This window comes from Dendropsophus ebraccatus, chromosome 3 (genome assembly GCF_027789765.1).
Source record: "Dendropsophus ebraccatus isolate aDenEbr1 chromosome 3, aDenEbr1.pat, whole genome shotgun sequence".
NCBI classification, from domain to species: domain Eukaryota; kingdom Metazoa; phylum Chordata; class Amphibia; order Anura; family Hylidae; genus Dendropsophus; species Dendropsophus ebraccatus.
This window is the reverse complement of record NC_091456.1, coordinates 76,327,809-76,346,278: the sequence shown is the minus strand read 5'-3', so window position 1 is coordinate 76,346,278 and position 18,470 is coordinate 76,327,809. Positions and strand designations below refer to the sequence as shown.

General features: G+C 40.2%; 1 protein-coding gene across 3 annotated transcripts in view; it reads left to right on the top strand.

Moving 5' to 3' along the window:
* The window catches only part of FOCAD (focadhesin), a 179,129-nt gene that overhangs the window by 118,878 nt on the left and 41,781 nt on the right, over positions 1 to 18,470 (top strand). For all 3 annotated transcript variants that reach the window (XM_069962033.1, XM_069962032.1, XM_069962034.1), the window contains exons 21-26: positions 3,775 to 3,896; positions 5,999 to 6,091; positions 7,215 to 7,303; positions 7,710 to 7,751; positions 9,221 to 9,329; positions 9,992 to 10,108. In XM_069962033.1, the coding sequence (XP_069818134.1) occupies positions 3,775 to 3,896; positions 5,999 to 6,091; positions 7,215 to 7,303; positions 7,710 to 7,751; positions 9,221 to 9,329; positions 9,992 to 10,108 (572 nt within the window). The remainder of the gene's footprint in view (positions 1 to 3,774; positions 3,897 to 5,998; positions 6,092 to 7,214; positions 7,304 to 7,709; positions 7,752 to 9,220; positions 9,330 to 9,991; positions 10,109 to 18,470) is intronic.

The following is an 18,470-nucleotide window of genomic DNA, read 5'->3' as shown; positions in this document are numbered from 1 at the left end:
TGTCCTCTGTTATGGGATTCTCCTCTGTGAATACAGTAGAGAAGAAAGTATTTAGTAGATTGGCATTTTTCTCTTCCACCTTTACCATTACACCCAGATTATTTTTGAGGGGACCAACATTTTCAGTTTTAAGTCTTTTGTTATTTATATAGGTGAAGAATATTTTGCTGTTGCAATTTTTGCTTCTTTTATTTGTTTTTTACACATTTTATTCTTTTGTCTATAGTTGCTGAATGCTTCCAATCTACCTTCTTGTTTTAGTAGTCTGAATGCTTGTTTCTTATCATTTATTGCCCCCCTTACAGCTGTAGTTAACCACATTGGTTTTCTCCTATTTCTACAACTTTTATTCCCATATGGTATATGTCACACAATGTACCCGGGATGCCCTTAAAGTGACACTGTCACCTCCTATTTGCATTTTGACTGCTCTCCACAGATGTAAAGGGTAAATGTTGCAGCTTTTATTACTTATTTTATAACACACCTCATGGTGCTTGTTCTGGTAAAACGTCGTTTTTATCACCTGTGGGTTGGTATATGTGGGCTTGAGACCTTGAGATCAGGTCCAGAAGGGCCCCCCCCTCGTGTTGGTTCCTGTACTAGTTGAGAAAGGTAATTATCTTTTACTATTATCAAAAAAACGCTCTCCTTGCTGGAGTTGCAGGTATCTGCTTTCCAGTTTATATTTGGGTAGTTAAAGTCCCCCATAATAATGACTTCACCCTGCTTTGCTGCCACATCTATTTGTCTTTTAAGGAGAATTTCAGATTTTTCCACTATACTTGGAGATTTATAACTCACTCTCATAAGAATTTTATTATTCTTCGTCCCTCCCCTTATTTCTACCCAAAGAGACTCCACATTATCATCACTTATATCTTCCCGCAGAATAGGCTTAAGGCAGGATTTAACATATAGGCAGACCCCTCCCCCTTTCTTATCTTTACTGTAATTTCTGAATAGACTGGATATTAACCGCCCAGTCATAGCTCTCATCCAGCCATGTCTCGCTTATCCCCACTTCATATTTCTCTTCCACCATTATGAGCTCTTATTCCTCAGCTCTATTAGTGAGGCTTTGAGCATTTGTAAACGTACATTTCATACAAGGTAAAAGCAAAAGTTTTTTTGCTGCTTCTCCGTATATGCTTTACTTGCTGCAATATAGCTGGCTATTCTCTTTCCCGGGATAGGAGTGCAGAGGACCTCACCTGTGGGTGATCAGGCGTTGCAACATGGATAAAAACAAATGTATTCCAGCAGTCCAATAAAATCCGGTATTTATTGTGTTAGTTCCATAAAATTGTTACATACAAAAAACGTAGAAAAATGCTAGACGCGTTTCGGCCCACTCCGAGCCTTGATCACAGCATATACAGCATTTATATGCTGTGATCAAGGCTCAGAGTGGGCCAAAACGCGTCTAAAATTTTTCTTTTTTTGTATGTAACGATTTTATGGAAATAACACAATAAATACCAGATTTTATTGGACTGCTGGAATACGTTTCTCTTAATCTATAAATTTTATACGGTTGCCCATATTTCCTTTCCTCTTATCCTTAGTGACTGTTCTATCCCCTCCCACCGCTCCACCCCCAGTTTCATAATCTAGCCCCAGCTCTCCATCTACTCTGTCTTCACTTACTGTATTGTAGTTGCCCTCCCCCCTCCAGTCCCTAGTTTAAACACTCCTCCAACCTCTTAACCATCTTCTCCCCCAGCACGGCTGCACCCTCCCCATTGAGATGCAGCCCGTCCCTACCGTAGAGCCTGTAACCGACAGAGTTACCGCCCAGTTCTCCATGAGCCCAAACCCCTCTATCCTACACCAGCTCCTGAGCCACTTATTTACCTCCCTAATCTCCCGTTGTCTCTCAGGTGTGGCTCGTGGTACAGGTAATATTTCGGAAAATATCACCTTGGAGGTCCTAGCCTTAAGCTTCCTGCCTAAGTCCCTGAAGCCGTTTTGAAGGACCCTCCACTTACCTCTAACTTTATCATTGGTGCCAATGTGCACCATGACTGCTGGGTCATCGCCAGCCCCTCCCAGTAATCTGTCATCCTGATCCGCGATATGACAAACTCGAGCGTTAGGTAGGCAACACACTGTTTGACGATCCCGGCCTTTGTGACAGATTGCCCTGTCTGTCCCCCTAATAATAGAGTCCCCAACTACCAGTACCTGCCTGGCCTGCCCTGCACTCCTATTTCCCACCTTACTGGAGCAGACACCCCCTGGCTCTCAGAGGCAGTGTCCTGCTGCAGCAATGCCGACCCTGAATCAACCTCCCCCTCATCCGCCAATTTGGCAAACTTGTTGGGGGCGCCAGATCAGGACCAGCCTCCCTCACACTCTTCCCTCTACCCCGTTTTCTAACTGTGACCCAACTAGCTGCCTCTTCCTCCTGTACCTCCATGCTATCACTCTCTCCCCCATCCACCCCTTGGAGCGCTTGCTCAGTGAGCAGCAGACCCCTTTCCAGTTTGCCAATGCATCTCAATCTTTGCAGCTGCTCACTTAGATCCATGATCTGGGCTTCCAAATCAGCAACATGCACACATCTCCCACAATGGTATGCACCCTCAATCGGTTGATCAAGGATTGCATACATCGCACAAGATGTACATTGGACCGCATTGTCAAACATGGAGCTCATTTCTATGGGCATATGAAGTATAAATAAAAATCGAACAACAAAAGCAATTAAACAAACAATTTGTTCTCTAAATTCCCCAAATCTAAAGTCCCTGAATATTAAAGTCCCAAACTTTAGATCAAAAACTCACAGGCTCCAAAACTCGCACACAGATATCAATATAAAATAACTTAGCATGCAGAGATAGCTGCTTCTGGCTCCTGTAATAATGGGCAAAACATAATAAACAGAATGTACAATCAGAAAATAGAAACAGATTAGAGAAAAAAATGTCAGTGATAAATTCACTTTACGCATTTATAAGTTTTAGATATTGGGCAGCATTCTGTCTTACCTGCCTACTGTGGTGGTCTCTAGTCTAGATAAAAGCAGACCCTTGCATCACATAATACCTTGGGATAACCTTTGCAGTCAGGTTGTGTCTGGTTTATTGCATGAGTATTGGGATATGTAGAGAGTTGGCCTGCTGGCGTTACTCAAATCATTTAATAAGATAAATATTGTCATATACATGGAAATATAAAGGTATATATGACATGGTTTCATTAGTCTAAAACTACTACTATGTACCCCCTGCCCATGATACTTGCCTGCAAGATATTGGTGTCCCCATCAATGCATGTGCATAGATCAGCCATGAGAGACCTTTTCTTAATAAGATTGTAGCTTCATGACATAATGTTTTTCTTCCTTTGCACCAGCTTGTACAGCTTAATTTATAATTCAAGATATGTACCCACTTGCCCAATATCTTGTGATCTACATCTACACTTGATGAAATCTGTTGAGGATTTATACCCAGTATATTTGTTATTTCACAGCATTGCTGGCAGCAGTCATTGTGTTGAGGCAGACATATGGAATCAGCTGTAAATGAATCATACATAATAAACATCCTGCTGCTTCCCCTCTTAATAAAAGAATCGGTAATAATATCCAGGTTGTATCTTTGTTATATCAAACCGCTGAAACAGAAAAAAAAAAGAATTGTTCCTCACTGCAGTTCTAGTCCAATCTAATGTGCAGTCATTCAATGTATTTGTAGAGGTTGGTTGTATTTGTGCACATCACTTTGTCTTTTATATCTCTTTACCAATTGTAACTTTTCACAGCCGGCATGCTGCTGTGCTATGACCTGCCTGTTCAGACAGACAGAGATGGCAAACCCATCAATCGCTTTCTTGCCAGCAGGGGACGCAGTTACCAGCAGATGTTAACAGCCCTCATACATGAGGTATGGGTTAGGAGCGTATAATCATAATTACTCCACTAACCTGCATTCTTATTACTATTAACATGTGATACAAGGGCTTTGAGCACACTATATATATATAATGGTATTTTCTTATTAATCGTGGCAATCTCCTTACTTTAGTTTAGTAGTTTATCTATTGATATCACACGGTTCACACAGAAGTGTCTTTCTCTTCAGTTCACACTGCAGTGTATTCCACTATTAGTATTGCACAGGTCACACTGCAGTGTATTCCGCTATTAGTATTGCACAGGTCACACTGCAGTGTATTCCACTATTAGTATTGCACAGGTCACACTGCAGTGTATTCCACTATTAGTATTGCACAGGTCACACTGCAGTGTATTCCACTATTAGTATTGCACAGGTCACATTGCACTGTATTCCACTATTAGTATTGCACAGGTCACACTGCAGTATATTCCACTATTCGTATTGCACAGGTCACACTGCACTGTATTCCACTATTAGTATTGCACAGGTCACACTGCAGTGTATTCAACTATTAGTATTGCACAGGTCACACTGCAGTATATTCCACTATTAGTATTGCACAGGTCACACTGCAGTGTATTCCACTGTTAGTAATGCACAGGTCACACTGCAGTGTATTCCACTATTCGTACTGCACAGGTCACACTGCAGTGTATTCCACTATTAGTATTGCACAGGTCACATTGCACTGTATTCCACTATTAGTATTGCACAGGTCACACTGCAGTGTATTCCACTATTAGTATTGCACAGGTCACACTGCAGTGTATTCCACTATTAGTATTGCACAGGTCACACTGCAGTGTATTCCACTATTAGTATTGCACAGGTCACACTGCAGTGTATTCCACTATTCGTATTGCACAGGTCACACTGCAGTGTATTCCACTATTAGTATTGCACAGATCACACTGCAGTGTATTCCACGATTAGTATTGCACAGGTCACACTGCAGTGTATTCCACTATTAGTATTGCACAGGTCACATTGCAGTGTTTTCCGCTTATAGCATTGCACAGGTCACACAGGAGCTTTCAACTATCAATATTGCACTGTTCACACAGCGGCATTTTCTGATTTAGATATACCGCACACAGCAGTGTTACTCTTACTATTGCTACAATGTCTTAGGTATAACTCGGTAACTATTTACTTATTGCACGTCACCTAATATGGTGCATACACTGCAAACTCTGTATTTAAATTGTATTACACTTCCATTGTGACCACTGCTCTCTCGCTCATACAAATACCGACAAATACAGGGACTTGTTTCCTAGCTCATGTCTAGCATTGCTCTGGTGGCAGTCATACTCTAGACACGGGCTACAAGACAAGTCCCTGACAGAGATAAGGTTGGGAAGGCTTCTGACGACTGCATTAAAACTGGAATTGCATAGAGCTAAGCGAGAGAGCAGTTTTCAGATTGGGAGTGTGTTATAAATGAAATACCAAGTTCACAGTGCATGCCAATACTAGGTAAAGTGCAATAAGTAAAAAGCTGTGTTATACCCATGACATTGTAACAGTAGTAACAGTAATACTGCTGTGTGTGTAATATGAGCATCTGTAAACACTGCTGTATGAACTGTGCAATATTGGTGGTGGAAAACTGCTGCAAGTGTGAGCTGTGTAATACCAATAGTGTGAACTGCGCAGTTACAGCTGTGTGAATTGTGCAATACTTAGGGTGCGTTCACACGTACAAGATCTGCAGCACATTTGATGGCGCAGATTTGCTTTGAATCTGCAACTTCAAATCTGCTGCAGATCCTGTACGTGTGAACGCATCCTTATAGTTTTAAAAATTGTGGTGTGAAGTGTGCAATACTAACCGTGAAAGATGCTGCTGTGTGAACTTTGCAATATCAGTAGTGGAAAACAGTTCTGTGTGAGCTGTGTAACATCAACACTGGAAAAACACTGTTGTATGTATTATGCAATATCAACGATAGGATTGTGTTAGTTGCAATTGGAATATCGGAAATGCTGCTATATATACAGAAATCCTGTTGCATAATAACTCTTCTTTTTCTGAAAAGAATATCCAGAAAACAAAAAAAAAAAATGCATTTTTTTTTTGGTAGGTTAATATCCAATCCTCTGAATGGCACCGATCCATCCTCCTTCCACAGTCCTGGCTTAGCTTCATGACAAGGACCTACCATGCTGTATTGCAGGTAAACAGAAGAACACTGTGTCTAAGGAGTTTCACCTTTATTAACCCCTTAGTGACTGCCAATATGAATTTTTATGTGGGCTGAGTAGTCACTATATATTGACAAGACTCATCGCACTACATATAGAGCGGTATTTGCTAAATGTCTAATTACTATAAGCCTTAATGCTTCGACCTCCACCAATCACAAAAACAAGGGTCCTGTTTCTCCATTTTAATGCAGTGACCTGGTATGTGTGCTTCTGGTACTTTGGAACAAAAGGAGTTAGGTGATTACAGGGCTTAGCTATCTTTGCCAGTCCCATAAAGTTAAATACAGTGGCAGCACACATGCCTTACAACCTCATATGCATTCAAATAGGGGACATGAAGAGCTCCTTCTCGTGATTGGTAAGGACCCCGATGGTGGGACCCCAGTGATCAGACACTGGTCACCTATTCTCCGTTCCCCACAAACAATACTTAAAGTGACACTGTCACCCACTTTTTGCATTATTACTTCTCTACACAGGTGTAAAGGGTAAATTTTGCAGTTTTCATACCATATTTAATGTCATACATCACAGTGCTTGTTCCAATAAACAGTGATCTTTTATCTTCTGAGGACTGTGCTGCCTGGGCAGAGCTTTGTGACTTGATTGGTGTATAAGCCCCGCCCCTCAATGGTCATTGGAACAGGCCAGCCTAAAGGTCTAGGCCCCACCCCTCTAGGTTGGCTCATACCAATTGGCGCTGAGGGGGGTGGGGCCTATGCAGTGATGATGTCATGGGGGTGGCACTGTGGTGATGCTGTGGGTGGGGCTAATTGGTATTTCTGCCATGAAGCCCTGCCCAGGTAGCACAGTCCTCAGATGATAAAAGATGACTTTTTACTGGAACAAGCACCGTGATGTATGATACAAAATAAGGTATGAGAACTGCAAAATGTACCCTTTACACCTATGTAGAGAAGTCAGAATGCAAAAAGGGAGTGACAGTGTTACTTTAAGTACTGTAATAATAGAAAGCTACACTTTCTTTGATGCCATATCTAAACAACATATCAGATATACATTGATCTTTTTTTTTTCATTTTAATATCTTTTCAATTTTGTGTTAGAAATCTACTCCTTTTGTATTTATAGGGCAGACAGGCTGAGCTGGAGATGCAGCTGAAGCATGGAAAAGATGACCCACAGGAAATTCAGTATAAGACATTTACAGCTTGGCTATGGTAAAAAAAAGAAAAGAAATTGCTAGAAATTGCCAGTGCTTCTCTCGGCAGTTAAATCCCAATAAGGCACAGTGTATTGTAAGTGGGTTTCTGGGCTAAATTTATTAGTGACCTATCCTCTGGATAGTTAAGTGGGGAGCTGAAGTAAAGAGGAGCTGAGCTACAGCAACCCAGTTGCACAGAGTGCAGATCTTTCTGCTTTTGGTTCTGTCCCCACTGTATGTTGGTGCAATGGCACTGAAAAAACAGCTGATTGGCAAGGTATTTGCTATCAGCACATCCCACCTATCTGATATTAATTATGAATGTGCTTCAATACCTAGCTTTGAAATTTAATGAATTTTCAATTTCTGCCCATTATCATACTGCAGCAGTAATTTGCCTATATGTCTCTTGCATGTTACAGGGTTAGAGATGCTCTTACTGAAGTCATCCGATCTGCAGTCAAGTAAGCTATAACACCTGATTGCCTTGTGTACATATTTTAAGGGGTGTTCCCATTTCATAAAGTATATATTTGGAGAAGGCTGCACTGCAGTTCCCTACCCAACTGTGCGGCCGTAGCATAGATCAGTACTATCAGCGATCTATACATAAAGTCTGCCTGAGAGCAGACTCTATGCACAGATTGCCCATCAGTACAAGTGACTGGGACCTGCTTAACCTGTAACTGACTTCCTTAAAAGCCACAATCGATATGCATCGTGGTGTTAAAGGGGTTAATGACAGGCAGCTGCAGGATTGCAGTTGCCTGTCTTTATCCTTGGCTCCAGTGCAGCAGTCCAACACGCATCAAAACTCTCTGACAGTCAGGAAGGTATATATTTGTTCCTGCTGCACAGGGCATCGGCAGCAGGATTGTGTATATACGTAAAGCCAGCACGAGACACGAAGCCAGATGATGCGCTAGAGAGCGAAAAGAGTGTAGCTCCGTGTCAGTGGAATGTATTTTTAACCGTTTTCTGCACTTGACCTGGCTATCAATTTTTCTGTGTATTGGTAAGTGCGGCTGCTATTATTCTCATGTTGGAGATTTGAATCTGGACTATAAGCTGAGCACCACCGATTGGATGCTTTGCTGAGGTCCCAGGCTGGGGCTGAAGACGCCGCATTTATGGTAAAGAGTGCCCACCATTGCTTCTCCTGGCCTGTGTATATATACGTATTGCTGATGCAAAGGGGTTAACTACATGTTTCCCACACTTTCTCTTTCTAGACTTTCAACCTTATTTTCAACCTTCTCTAGTTAGAACTTCTCTAGTAAGGTGATTGTTGTCTGTTGGGTTTATTTCACTGTTTTTAATGTGCCTTCTGAATGTTCTAAATACAGCTGAATTGTTTTACACTAATGCATACCTCCAGATAGTTTTAAGATCTTGTATAAACTGTATGGTAGCAGCAGTCTTATTTTCACCAAAGTTCTGCCTTTTTTTTCAAAAGAGCCGGGGAGGAGATGGCTGAACAACATGCACCTACCTCCCTGGCATCAGCAATGGGGTCCGTTGTCCTCCGCTCTGGTTCCCAGTCCCCCGGCTGCTTCCTGGTCTGAGCAAAGCAAAGCGATCATGGGGTACCGATGATAGCCATTGTGCCCTGGCTGCGAAATCTGTTCAGGCTCTGCACTAAGGGAGAATCTCATCTTCGGCAGAACGCTCCTGTGTATGGGGAGGGCGAACATGAGATATCCCTGACGGCTGGACGACCATGTAACCGCCAGTTATTGAAGGTGTATAGGGGCCTTTTGTCTGTTGTGAGATTAGCATAAGATATCTCATTGTCATCACATCTTACTATTTTTTCTTTTGTTCTGCAAATTAATATCTCATGTCTTTGGCAAGCGCCTGTGTGATAAGGTAAACAGAAGCCGCCTAGCACTTATATAGATTATATAGCTTTGTGTTTTTTGTCTCTTTGCAGAGATAGCCCTGTGGTAAAGGGCAATGCTCTCTTAGCACTCACTGGATTAGCAGTTGCTGTATCTAAATATGAAAACAGTCTTCCTTCAGAAACTGAAGGTGCCCCAGAGGTGTGTTTCATTTATATTTCATTCTGTGATTAATTTTATTAATATTTTTTATTCTGTAACCTTCAGACTTGATAGGTTGGTATCTTATTGCATGCTATTTTTGTGAGCAGAAGGCAACCTAAAGTTGAAATACGTTCCATAGTATGAGTTGCCAGCATGTGGCATAGTAAAATTACACTTTTGGTTGCGTGTTTGAGATTTATTTCTTTTCATAACTCTCTTTACTGCTCTGTAGTAAAAGTCATTACATGCTACAGTTAATTAAAAAAATAAATATTTAGAAATGTTTATACACCAGAGGCATATTGGAAGAGGAGAAATCATGGTAAGCTATTTAATCAAGGGGTCTTAAAATATTTTGTGACATGATCAACATCATTTTTCTACTTGCTTAATACTCCTCAGAAAAGCTCTCCTCAATAATAAAGGGAATAATAAAGGGTGTAAAATATACACTGGTGTAAACTGCTCACAACAACCAATCACAGCTCCTCTTTCACTTTACCAGAGCTGAAAGCTGAGCTGTGATTGGTTGCTGTGGGCAGTTTACACCTGTGTATATTTAACACCCTTCTCCCCCCATTGTGTATATTGGTATGTGCATTTCTTTGAAGATAAATAACAACTGTTCATTATTTTTATTTTTGTTCATTTACCTGCAGGTTGGACCTGATATATTACCCACCAATGTGTGGCTTGGTATGGTGGTAGATACATTGCTAAGTATTATCAACAGTCATTACTATCCCAAGGGCAGAATCTTTCCTTGGTTCCAGCATGTAAGTTTGTTGCAGAGGTTTGTGTATTCATTTTACAATGCTTTTGATGTAAAGTATGAACTGCAAGCTTCATATAAAATGAGGTTTAACTTGTTAGTATTTTTGAAAAAGTGTCAATTTTAGCTAACAGGCGATTAGTCACAAGGTACATAACACAACAAACAAACAAATTACATTGAATATGTTGGGACAGTACCACTTGTCAAATAGGTGGGAGAGAACAGGAAGCAAGTAACCAGTCAGTTCTTGAAGTTATAGGTGTTGGAAACATAAGGAACTAAGTGAACTTTAACAATGGGCAAATTGTGATGGAAAAACAACTGGACCAGAGCTTTTTACAAATGACAGGTCTTGCGGGGTGTTGCCAGTGTGCATTAATTAGTACTAGAGATGAGCGAACTTGCCAGAAGTTTGGATTTGCACAAGCCTGAACAATCGGGCTGCATTTACATTCTCCAGGCAGTGAGATTCAAATGCTGAGCGTTTGGCACGTTAGCTCATCTCTAGTTAGTGCCTACCAGAAGTGATCTAAGGAAGAACAAGCAATGAAGCAACGATAGGGTCATAGGCACCTATGGCCCACTGAAGCTCTTGGGGGGGGGCGAAGGCCAACCATCTTGTTCGATTAAACATATCAACTACTGTGAAACTAATTGCTAAAAAAAATAATGATACAATAATATGAAAATAATATAGAATGGCATCATATCACAGTGCAGTGCCATGTCCTGCTTTTGAAACCGCATAACAGTAGACTGAACAGTCATGCTGCAACATGTATGCTGCTGTTTCCCATTGCAGTAAAGCGTTAGACTGAGAATTTGTATTGTAACAGAGAAAAATGCAGTGGCATTCAGCTTGTTGAATTATATTTTTTGTTGATCTACCTCCGAACACCACACCATATCTTCGGATGAACTTAAAAAATGTTTTTGTGTTTCTGAATGTAACTCATCTACATTGTTTTCTAAGCAAGACCTTCCCTTACTGAACACTACATCTGTGCATTAAAGTTATATAAGTTTATTTTTTTACTCACAACTTTTCCACATCTTTTCCCATACACTCACAAACCTGAAAGGGTAATGTGGTTAGGTAAAATTCATAATTAATCATCCCCCCTTCTAGAGACTAACAATACATTCCATACATGTCATTACCTTATTTGTTTCCCTCCCTTAGTTTTGAGCTGCTGCTTTCTGCTGGAGACATAGAAAACTGTATCTGAGCTGGTTAGTCCGGCTCTGCTCTTAACCCCCTCCTCCCCCCTCCCTTCCCAGATGGCTGATGTAAACAATTTACAGGCAAGCTTTTTATTCTCTTTACAGCAGGAAGGGTTATTCACAGAAAGAGCCCGTTCACGCTGAGCAAAATCGTCGGAATTCCGCCGCAGAATTCTGCTTGCCTCAGTGTCAAACAGTGTGTCTATGGGAGGATGTCAATTCTTTGAGAGGAGAGCTGCGAAAGCCGAGGCGCACATGCCCTCCCGTAGACACACTGTTTGACACTGAGGCAGGCGGGATTCTCCACTGCGGAATTCCGCTGATTTTATTTTGTGTGAACAGACCCTAAGGTCACAAGTAAGGTCAGATTACCCCCCCTGGCTTCACACAGTATATAAACAGCCAGCCATTGATGTTGTTTACATAAGACATCTCGAAAGGGAGATGCAGATGTCTTCAGCAGAAAGCAGCAAGTTCAAAGCTGAGGGAAGGAGAAAGATAAGGTAATATGTATGTATGAATTGAATTGTTAGTTTCCAAGAGGGGGGATGATTTAACATTCAGTATTTTACCTAATCTGATAACCCCCTGGTGTTTTATGTGATACACCAACGCAAATTAGCAAATAAGCAGTAAGTTGTGAAGTGTGAAGAAACTTATGTATGAGTTTCAAAATGTAAGAATAGAAATATTAAAAGTGTGATGTGCATTTGTATTTATACCCCTGGGGTATGTATCTTTCAGCTTTGTACACCTAAAGGCTGACATTTTGTCCATTCCGCTTCTCAAAATTTTCAGAACATTCAGATTGGATGAATAGCATCTGCAAGAAGCAATTTTCAGATCTTTCTCCAGATTCTCTATGAGATTTAGGTCTAGACTTTGACTGGGCAATCTGAGCTTGGATATTTTTCATAATAATTTTCTAGTAAATACAAGTACAGTTAGTCACACAAAACATTTGGCTTTTAGAAACCAAGGAGGAAAATACTAAGGAAAAAAAACTGAGAAAAAAAACTAAACTTTTTTGGTCTTGGAGGATAGACACCACATTCTAGACGTCAGCCCAAAAAGCTGCTCCTATAAATATTTAACAAAAATGTGTATAGAAAAGAGATATGTGGATTTATGGTGACACTTCTGAAATCACATATTACTTACATTTTATAAATATTTAGTTTATCTTTAGACATAAAATGGAATTAAAGGCTTTTTGTTGCTTTCCAATTTTCTGAGCATCAGTTAGGGTTTAAAAATTCACAGTATACCTTTAACGCCTAACTTGATGCCCTGCCAAGTAGTGAAGTTTGGTTTGTAGAAAATGAGCTGGCAGCTTTCCATCAGGCCCTGGTGGGAGAACATAGCAGCAGATGGCTTGTTTCCTATAGGGGGTTAATTCATTTTAATGAACGATACCAAGACATAAATAACAAGGAAGACAAGTCCCTGGATACTTTGCTTCAAATACATCAAAACACAATGCACCAAGTAGTTTATATTCCATGCAGTCAGATAGCATATTTATTCCTATGTTACAAAGCTTCACTAGCCTTCACCACATTTCTTTGCAGTTCATCCAAGATCCTTAGTCTTCATGAAGTTCTTAAAACCTTGCATTTCATATTCATATTATTATCTTTACACACAGTAATAGGATTTAGGATATTTCCAGTTATTATAAACTTGTGGTTTACATCTACTACTGTCTTCAGTGACTGTAAAGAATAGTATAAAGAGTGCACTTATTTATATCCCATGAACAGTTTCAACCATTGTCTTCACTGTTTTCCTTCCATTGTTTTTGTAGAGTACCAGCTTAGCACTATTGGGCCCGTTGTCTAGGTATATGATGTCATGGGCAAGGTTCCCTAAAAATCCAAAAGCACTAAATAAAATCTCAGCGTTATTTAACTCCTCTTTAAAGTATCGTATTTTCCGGCATATAAGACGACTGGGCGTTTAAGATGACCCCCAACTTTCCCAGTTAAAATATATAGTTTGGGATATACTTGCCGTATAAGACTACCCCCCTTCCAACACACACCAAATAAAAATTAATAAAACACATCAGACATCAGCGAGATCTGAGAGGCAGAGAAGGAGGTGCAATAATGCCGGTAGGATACAAGGGTGGGCCAGACAGATGAAAGAGGTGTGTTTTACTGGATACAGCGGCACTCTACCGTACCCCAGATGTCTGCAGCTTGCGCTGCCCTTCATGCGTTTGCTGCATACATTGGAGGTGTGGCAGTATTTTGTAGCTCCACCCACTGGATGCGGCGACTGCAGATTCTTCTGTCCAGTTCCGAAGTTTTTCAGCACCTGCCCTATAACATGACACTCGGGGTATAAGAAGACCCCTGACTCTTGAGAAGTTTTTCCTGGCCTAAAAAGTAGTCTTATACGCAGCAAAATGCAAAATAAGTATATAGTTACTATAATATAGTTACAAAATAATACACATCTTACATTTTAAAAGGGTATACTTTGCTATAACTGCCAGCTGCCAAGTTGACAGCACAATTTTTTCTTTTATGATGTTTTCCTGGAGATGGATATGGACACCCCGTTGATCAACTGTTGATAGTCTGTCAATTGTTTTTTCCTGGACATCTCCTTTAAATCAATTGAAGGAAATTTAGACATACCACAAGATATAAAAGACACTCAGCACTGCCTCTCAATAAGTAGAACCAGTGGAGTTACCAGTCTTGTGTGGATATATGATGCAGTAGTAAAAAATCCTAGGTGGTGCACTGTTGCAGAAACTTGTACAGTCCATAAAATGCACAGTAAGGAGAAAAAATAAGTGTAGTCACTCACCAAAGCGCGTGGTTTTATTTTTTTTTTTTCTAGAAAGCCAGTTTGCGGGTTGACAACATTGACTGGGTGCATCCACCTAAGGCAATAGCACTTCTTTTAGCCTAGTGGTACGATTAAAGGCTATAAAGCATCTGTAAATGATGCATAGAGCTGATAACAATGCTGGATAGCTGTTAGGCTACTGTAACAAAGTTTTTTTTGCTGGACCTGGCAGTAAACCCATACTGTATGAAATCTAATTTTTCTGTGTAAGTCGTGTCAGAAAGAAATTCCAAGCTGGTAGAATGCCCCAGCTTGGCACATTTCCTCTCTCTACTTCTTCTCCCTGTCTCCCAGCGATTGACATACAGGATTTGGGTAAAGCAGTTCTGTTTGCAAATCTCATGCCTGTCTGTAGACTTGAAAGTTACAGAAATTAATTTTATATGCACTTTTTCTTATATTTCCTCTATTTCTGAACAATCCCTTTTACTGTCCCTTTTAAGTAGACAAACATGGAATGACTGTACCAAACCTGTGTGCTTCCAATGATTTATGTACACTAGAAGGCTATGTTCCCACACAGTATTTTTGCTCAGTATTTTGCAACCAAAACCAGGAGTGGATTGAAAACACAGGCTATGTTCACACACTGTTGAAATTGAATTAATGGCGCCCATTTAATGGCAAATAATTACCATTTTTTTAAAACAATGGCCATTGTTTTAACATAATGGTAATTATTTGCCATTAAATGACGGCCATCTACTCAATTTCAGCAGTGTGTGAACATAGTCTTTGTGTGTTTTCAATCCCCTCCTGGTTTTGGTTGCAAAATACTGAGCAAAAATACTGTGGGAGCATAGCTGAAGAATGTAAAAATGTGTATAAGATGGTGCTAAGGATTTAAACTCATATCCTCTAAGATATTGCAACTGGGCATCTATGGAGTTAACCCAGAGGCTAGACGCCACCATACCACCCTCTATGGTTTTATCCCAGGAGGATGAGATAAGATTTCTAAATAGTCTATTTTCTGAAAATACCTGTGGGTAATCCTCACAGAGGAATTGTGGAGCACATAAGTAAGTTTGCCCTGCCTAAGAAGAGGGGGAGAACCATAAATCTTAATATTTTTTTCCAGTTATTGCCATTGTATACTCTATTCCAGCCCATGTATGTTAAAAAACTGAAAAGAAAAAATAATAAATAAATTCTTCTTGTATAAGCTATCCTTCATATTTCCGCAGAAATTTTCTAGGCATTAGAAAAGGTTAATGGTCACAATAACTATCATTCTAAAACCACAATTAATTTTCCTCTTCATAAAACCGATTACTACTCCAGATTATTTCATCCCCGTGGAAATAATCCATCTGCCTGGAAGCCTCTTTCCCATAATAACACTGGACATCCGCCAGCTATCACAGCAGTCGCATACTTTTAGAAAGAACCTAATATTTTTCAGTTTGCTTGACCTAAGGAATTAATTGTTTTATTTTAAACTCCTGTTACTTCTGTATTGTGTGTGTACACACGTATATTTGTCAAGATCACCTGAAACTGGCATAAAATGCAATTATAAAGATGTTTTCATGTAAGACCTTTTCGGTTATTTATTTTCTTCAGTATGAAACTGCGAACAAATAAAACCAAGTCAGGTTTGCTCAGCACTTCAAAGTTATATTTAAACAAAAGAAAAAAATTGTAGGTTACACCTTAAAGGGATATTCCTACCTAAAATGTTTTTCACTCATCTATAAATGATGATAATAAATGATCAGTGTTAGACTATCTTCACACAGAGTACAGTCATGGCCAAAAGTTTTGAGAATGACACAAATATATTTTCACATGATCTGCTGCCCTCTGGTTTTTTGTGTGTTTGTCAGATGTTTTTAGCACATACAGAAATACAATTGCAATCATATTATGAGTAACAAAAGCTTATATTGACAGAATGAGTTAATGCAGCAAGTCAATATTTGCAGTGTTGACCCTTCTTCTTCAGGACCTCTTCAATTCTCCCTGGCATGCTCTCAATCAACTTCTGGACCAAATCCTGACTGATAGCAGTCCATTCTTGCACAATCAATTCTTGCATTTTGTCAGAATTTGTTGGTTTTTGTTTGTCCACCTGTCTCTTGATGATTGACCACAGGTTCTCAATGGGATTAAGATCTGGGGAGTTTCCAGGACATGGACCCAAAATCTCTATGTCTTGTTCCCTGAGCCATTTAATTATCACCTTTGCTTTATGGCAAGGTGCTCCATCATGCTGGAAAAGGCATTGTTGATCGCCAAACTGCTCTTGGACGGTTGGGAGAAGTTGCTCTTGGAGGACATTCTGGTATTATTCTTTATTCATGGCTGTGTTTTTAGACAAGACTGTGAGAGAGCTGATTCCCTTGGCTGAGAAGCAACCCCACACATGAATGGTTTCAGGATGCTTTACAGTTGGCATGAGACAAGACTGGTGGTAGCGCTCACCTCGTCTTCTCCGAATAAGCTGTTTTCCAGATGTCCCAAACTATCGGAAAGGGGATCATCAGAGAAAATGACTTTACCCCAGTCCTCAGCAGTCCACTCCCTGTACCTTTTGCAGAATATCAATCTGTCCCTGATGTTTTTTTCTGGAGAGAAGTGGCTTCTTTGCTGACCTCCTTGAGACCAGGCCTTGCTCCAAGAGTCTCCGCCTCACAGTGCGTCCAGATGCAATCACACCTGCCTGCTGCCATTCCTGAGCAAGCTCTGCACTGCTGGTAGCCCGATCCCACAGCTGAAACACTTTTAAGAGAGAGTCCTGGCGCTTGCTTGTCTTTCTTGGGCGCCCTGGAGCCTTTTTAGGAACAATGGAACCTCTCTCCTTGAAGTTCTTGATGATACGATAGATTGTTGACTGAGGTGCAATCTTTCTAGCTGCGATACTCTTCCCTCTAAGGCTATTTTTGTGCAGTGCAATGATGACTGCATGTGTTTCTTTAGAGATAACCATGGTTAACAGAAGAGAAACAATGATGCTAAGCACCAGCCTCCTTTTAAAGTGTCCAGTGGTGTCATTCTTACTGTCAATCATGACAGATTGATCTCCAGCCCTGTCCTCATCAACACCCACACCTGTGTTAATGGAGCAATCACTGAAACAATGCTAGCTCGTCATTTTAAGGCAGGGCTGCAATGATGTTGAAATGTGTATTGGGGCATGAAGTTCATTTTCTAGGCAAATATTGACTTTGCAAGTAATTGCTGTTAAGCTGATCATTCTTTATAACATTCTGGAGCATATGCAAATTGCCATTTTAAAAACTAAAGCAGTAGACTTTGTAAAAATTTAATATTTGTATCATTCTCAAAACTTTTGGCCATGACTGTAGAATAATACTAAAATACAGCTGTGAAAATAAAACAGTGTATAAGGAGGTAAAAAAAGGCTCCCCCCCCCAAAAAAAAGAGCTCATAAATAAAAAGAATTATTATTATTATCATTATTTCTGCTTCTGTACCCAATAACAGCAGTTTTTTCTCTACTGTGTGTCCTCTGATGGTCAATTTTCCATAGACTTCAATAAAGGACATTTTACAGTGAAAATACAGATGCATTTTTCACGCAAAATCATGGTAATATTTTTCACTCAGAATGATGGCTGTATTTTAGTATCATTTTACTGTGTGTAAATGAAACTTTAAACCATTTTAGGTTTAGCCACTTCCATTAAAGAGGAACGGAACTCAGGGCAGCCTTGTAAAAAAAAAAAAGAAACTTGCAAACAATGTTTTAACACTCTTCATGTGGTTTTACAGTAGTCCGCCTCCTATGATGCAGTTTTCTGCCTAATCCGTATCTCTTGCTATTCCTCTTCGTGTGCACTGCTATCAACTACATTTTCCAGTAGTGTTTGCAGTGCACGCTCAGAGCGTCCTGCTTCTCCCACCCCCATAACCCTGTCCTCTCCCGGGCCCTCACACTCCCTTTCTGCCCCCTGTCACATATGCATCCGCAGTCTATGCTCAGCAAACAAACTGAATGCGAGACAGTGGTCACCTGATCTTTGTCTCCTGTAGCGGTAGAGAAGAGGAAGCAGAGGAAAAAAAGTGTTTTGCACAGAGGCCAGGTTTCTTCACTTCCTAGATGTCAATCAATTACCAGTGTGGCAGTGAGTTCCTCTTTAATACCTCTTTAGTCATCCATCTGCGAGAAGGATTTGGGGAGTTCCCCCATTTAAGTTATAAGTCTCAGCAGTCAGATCACCAACAATCTTATGTTTATCACTTGCCGAGCAAACTTTTACACATATAAAATTGTACGTTTGTAGATAATAGAATGTATTTGTATATTC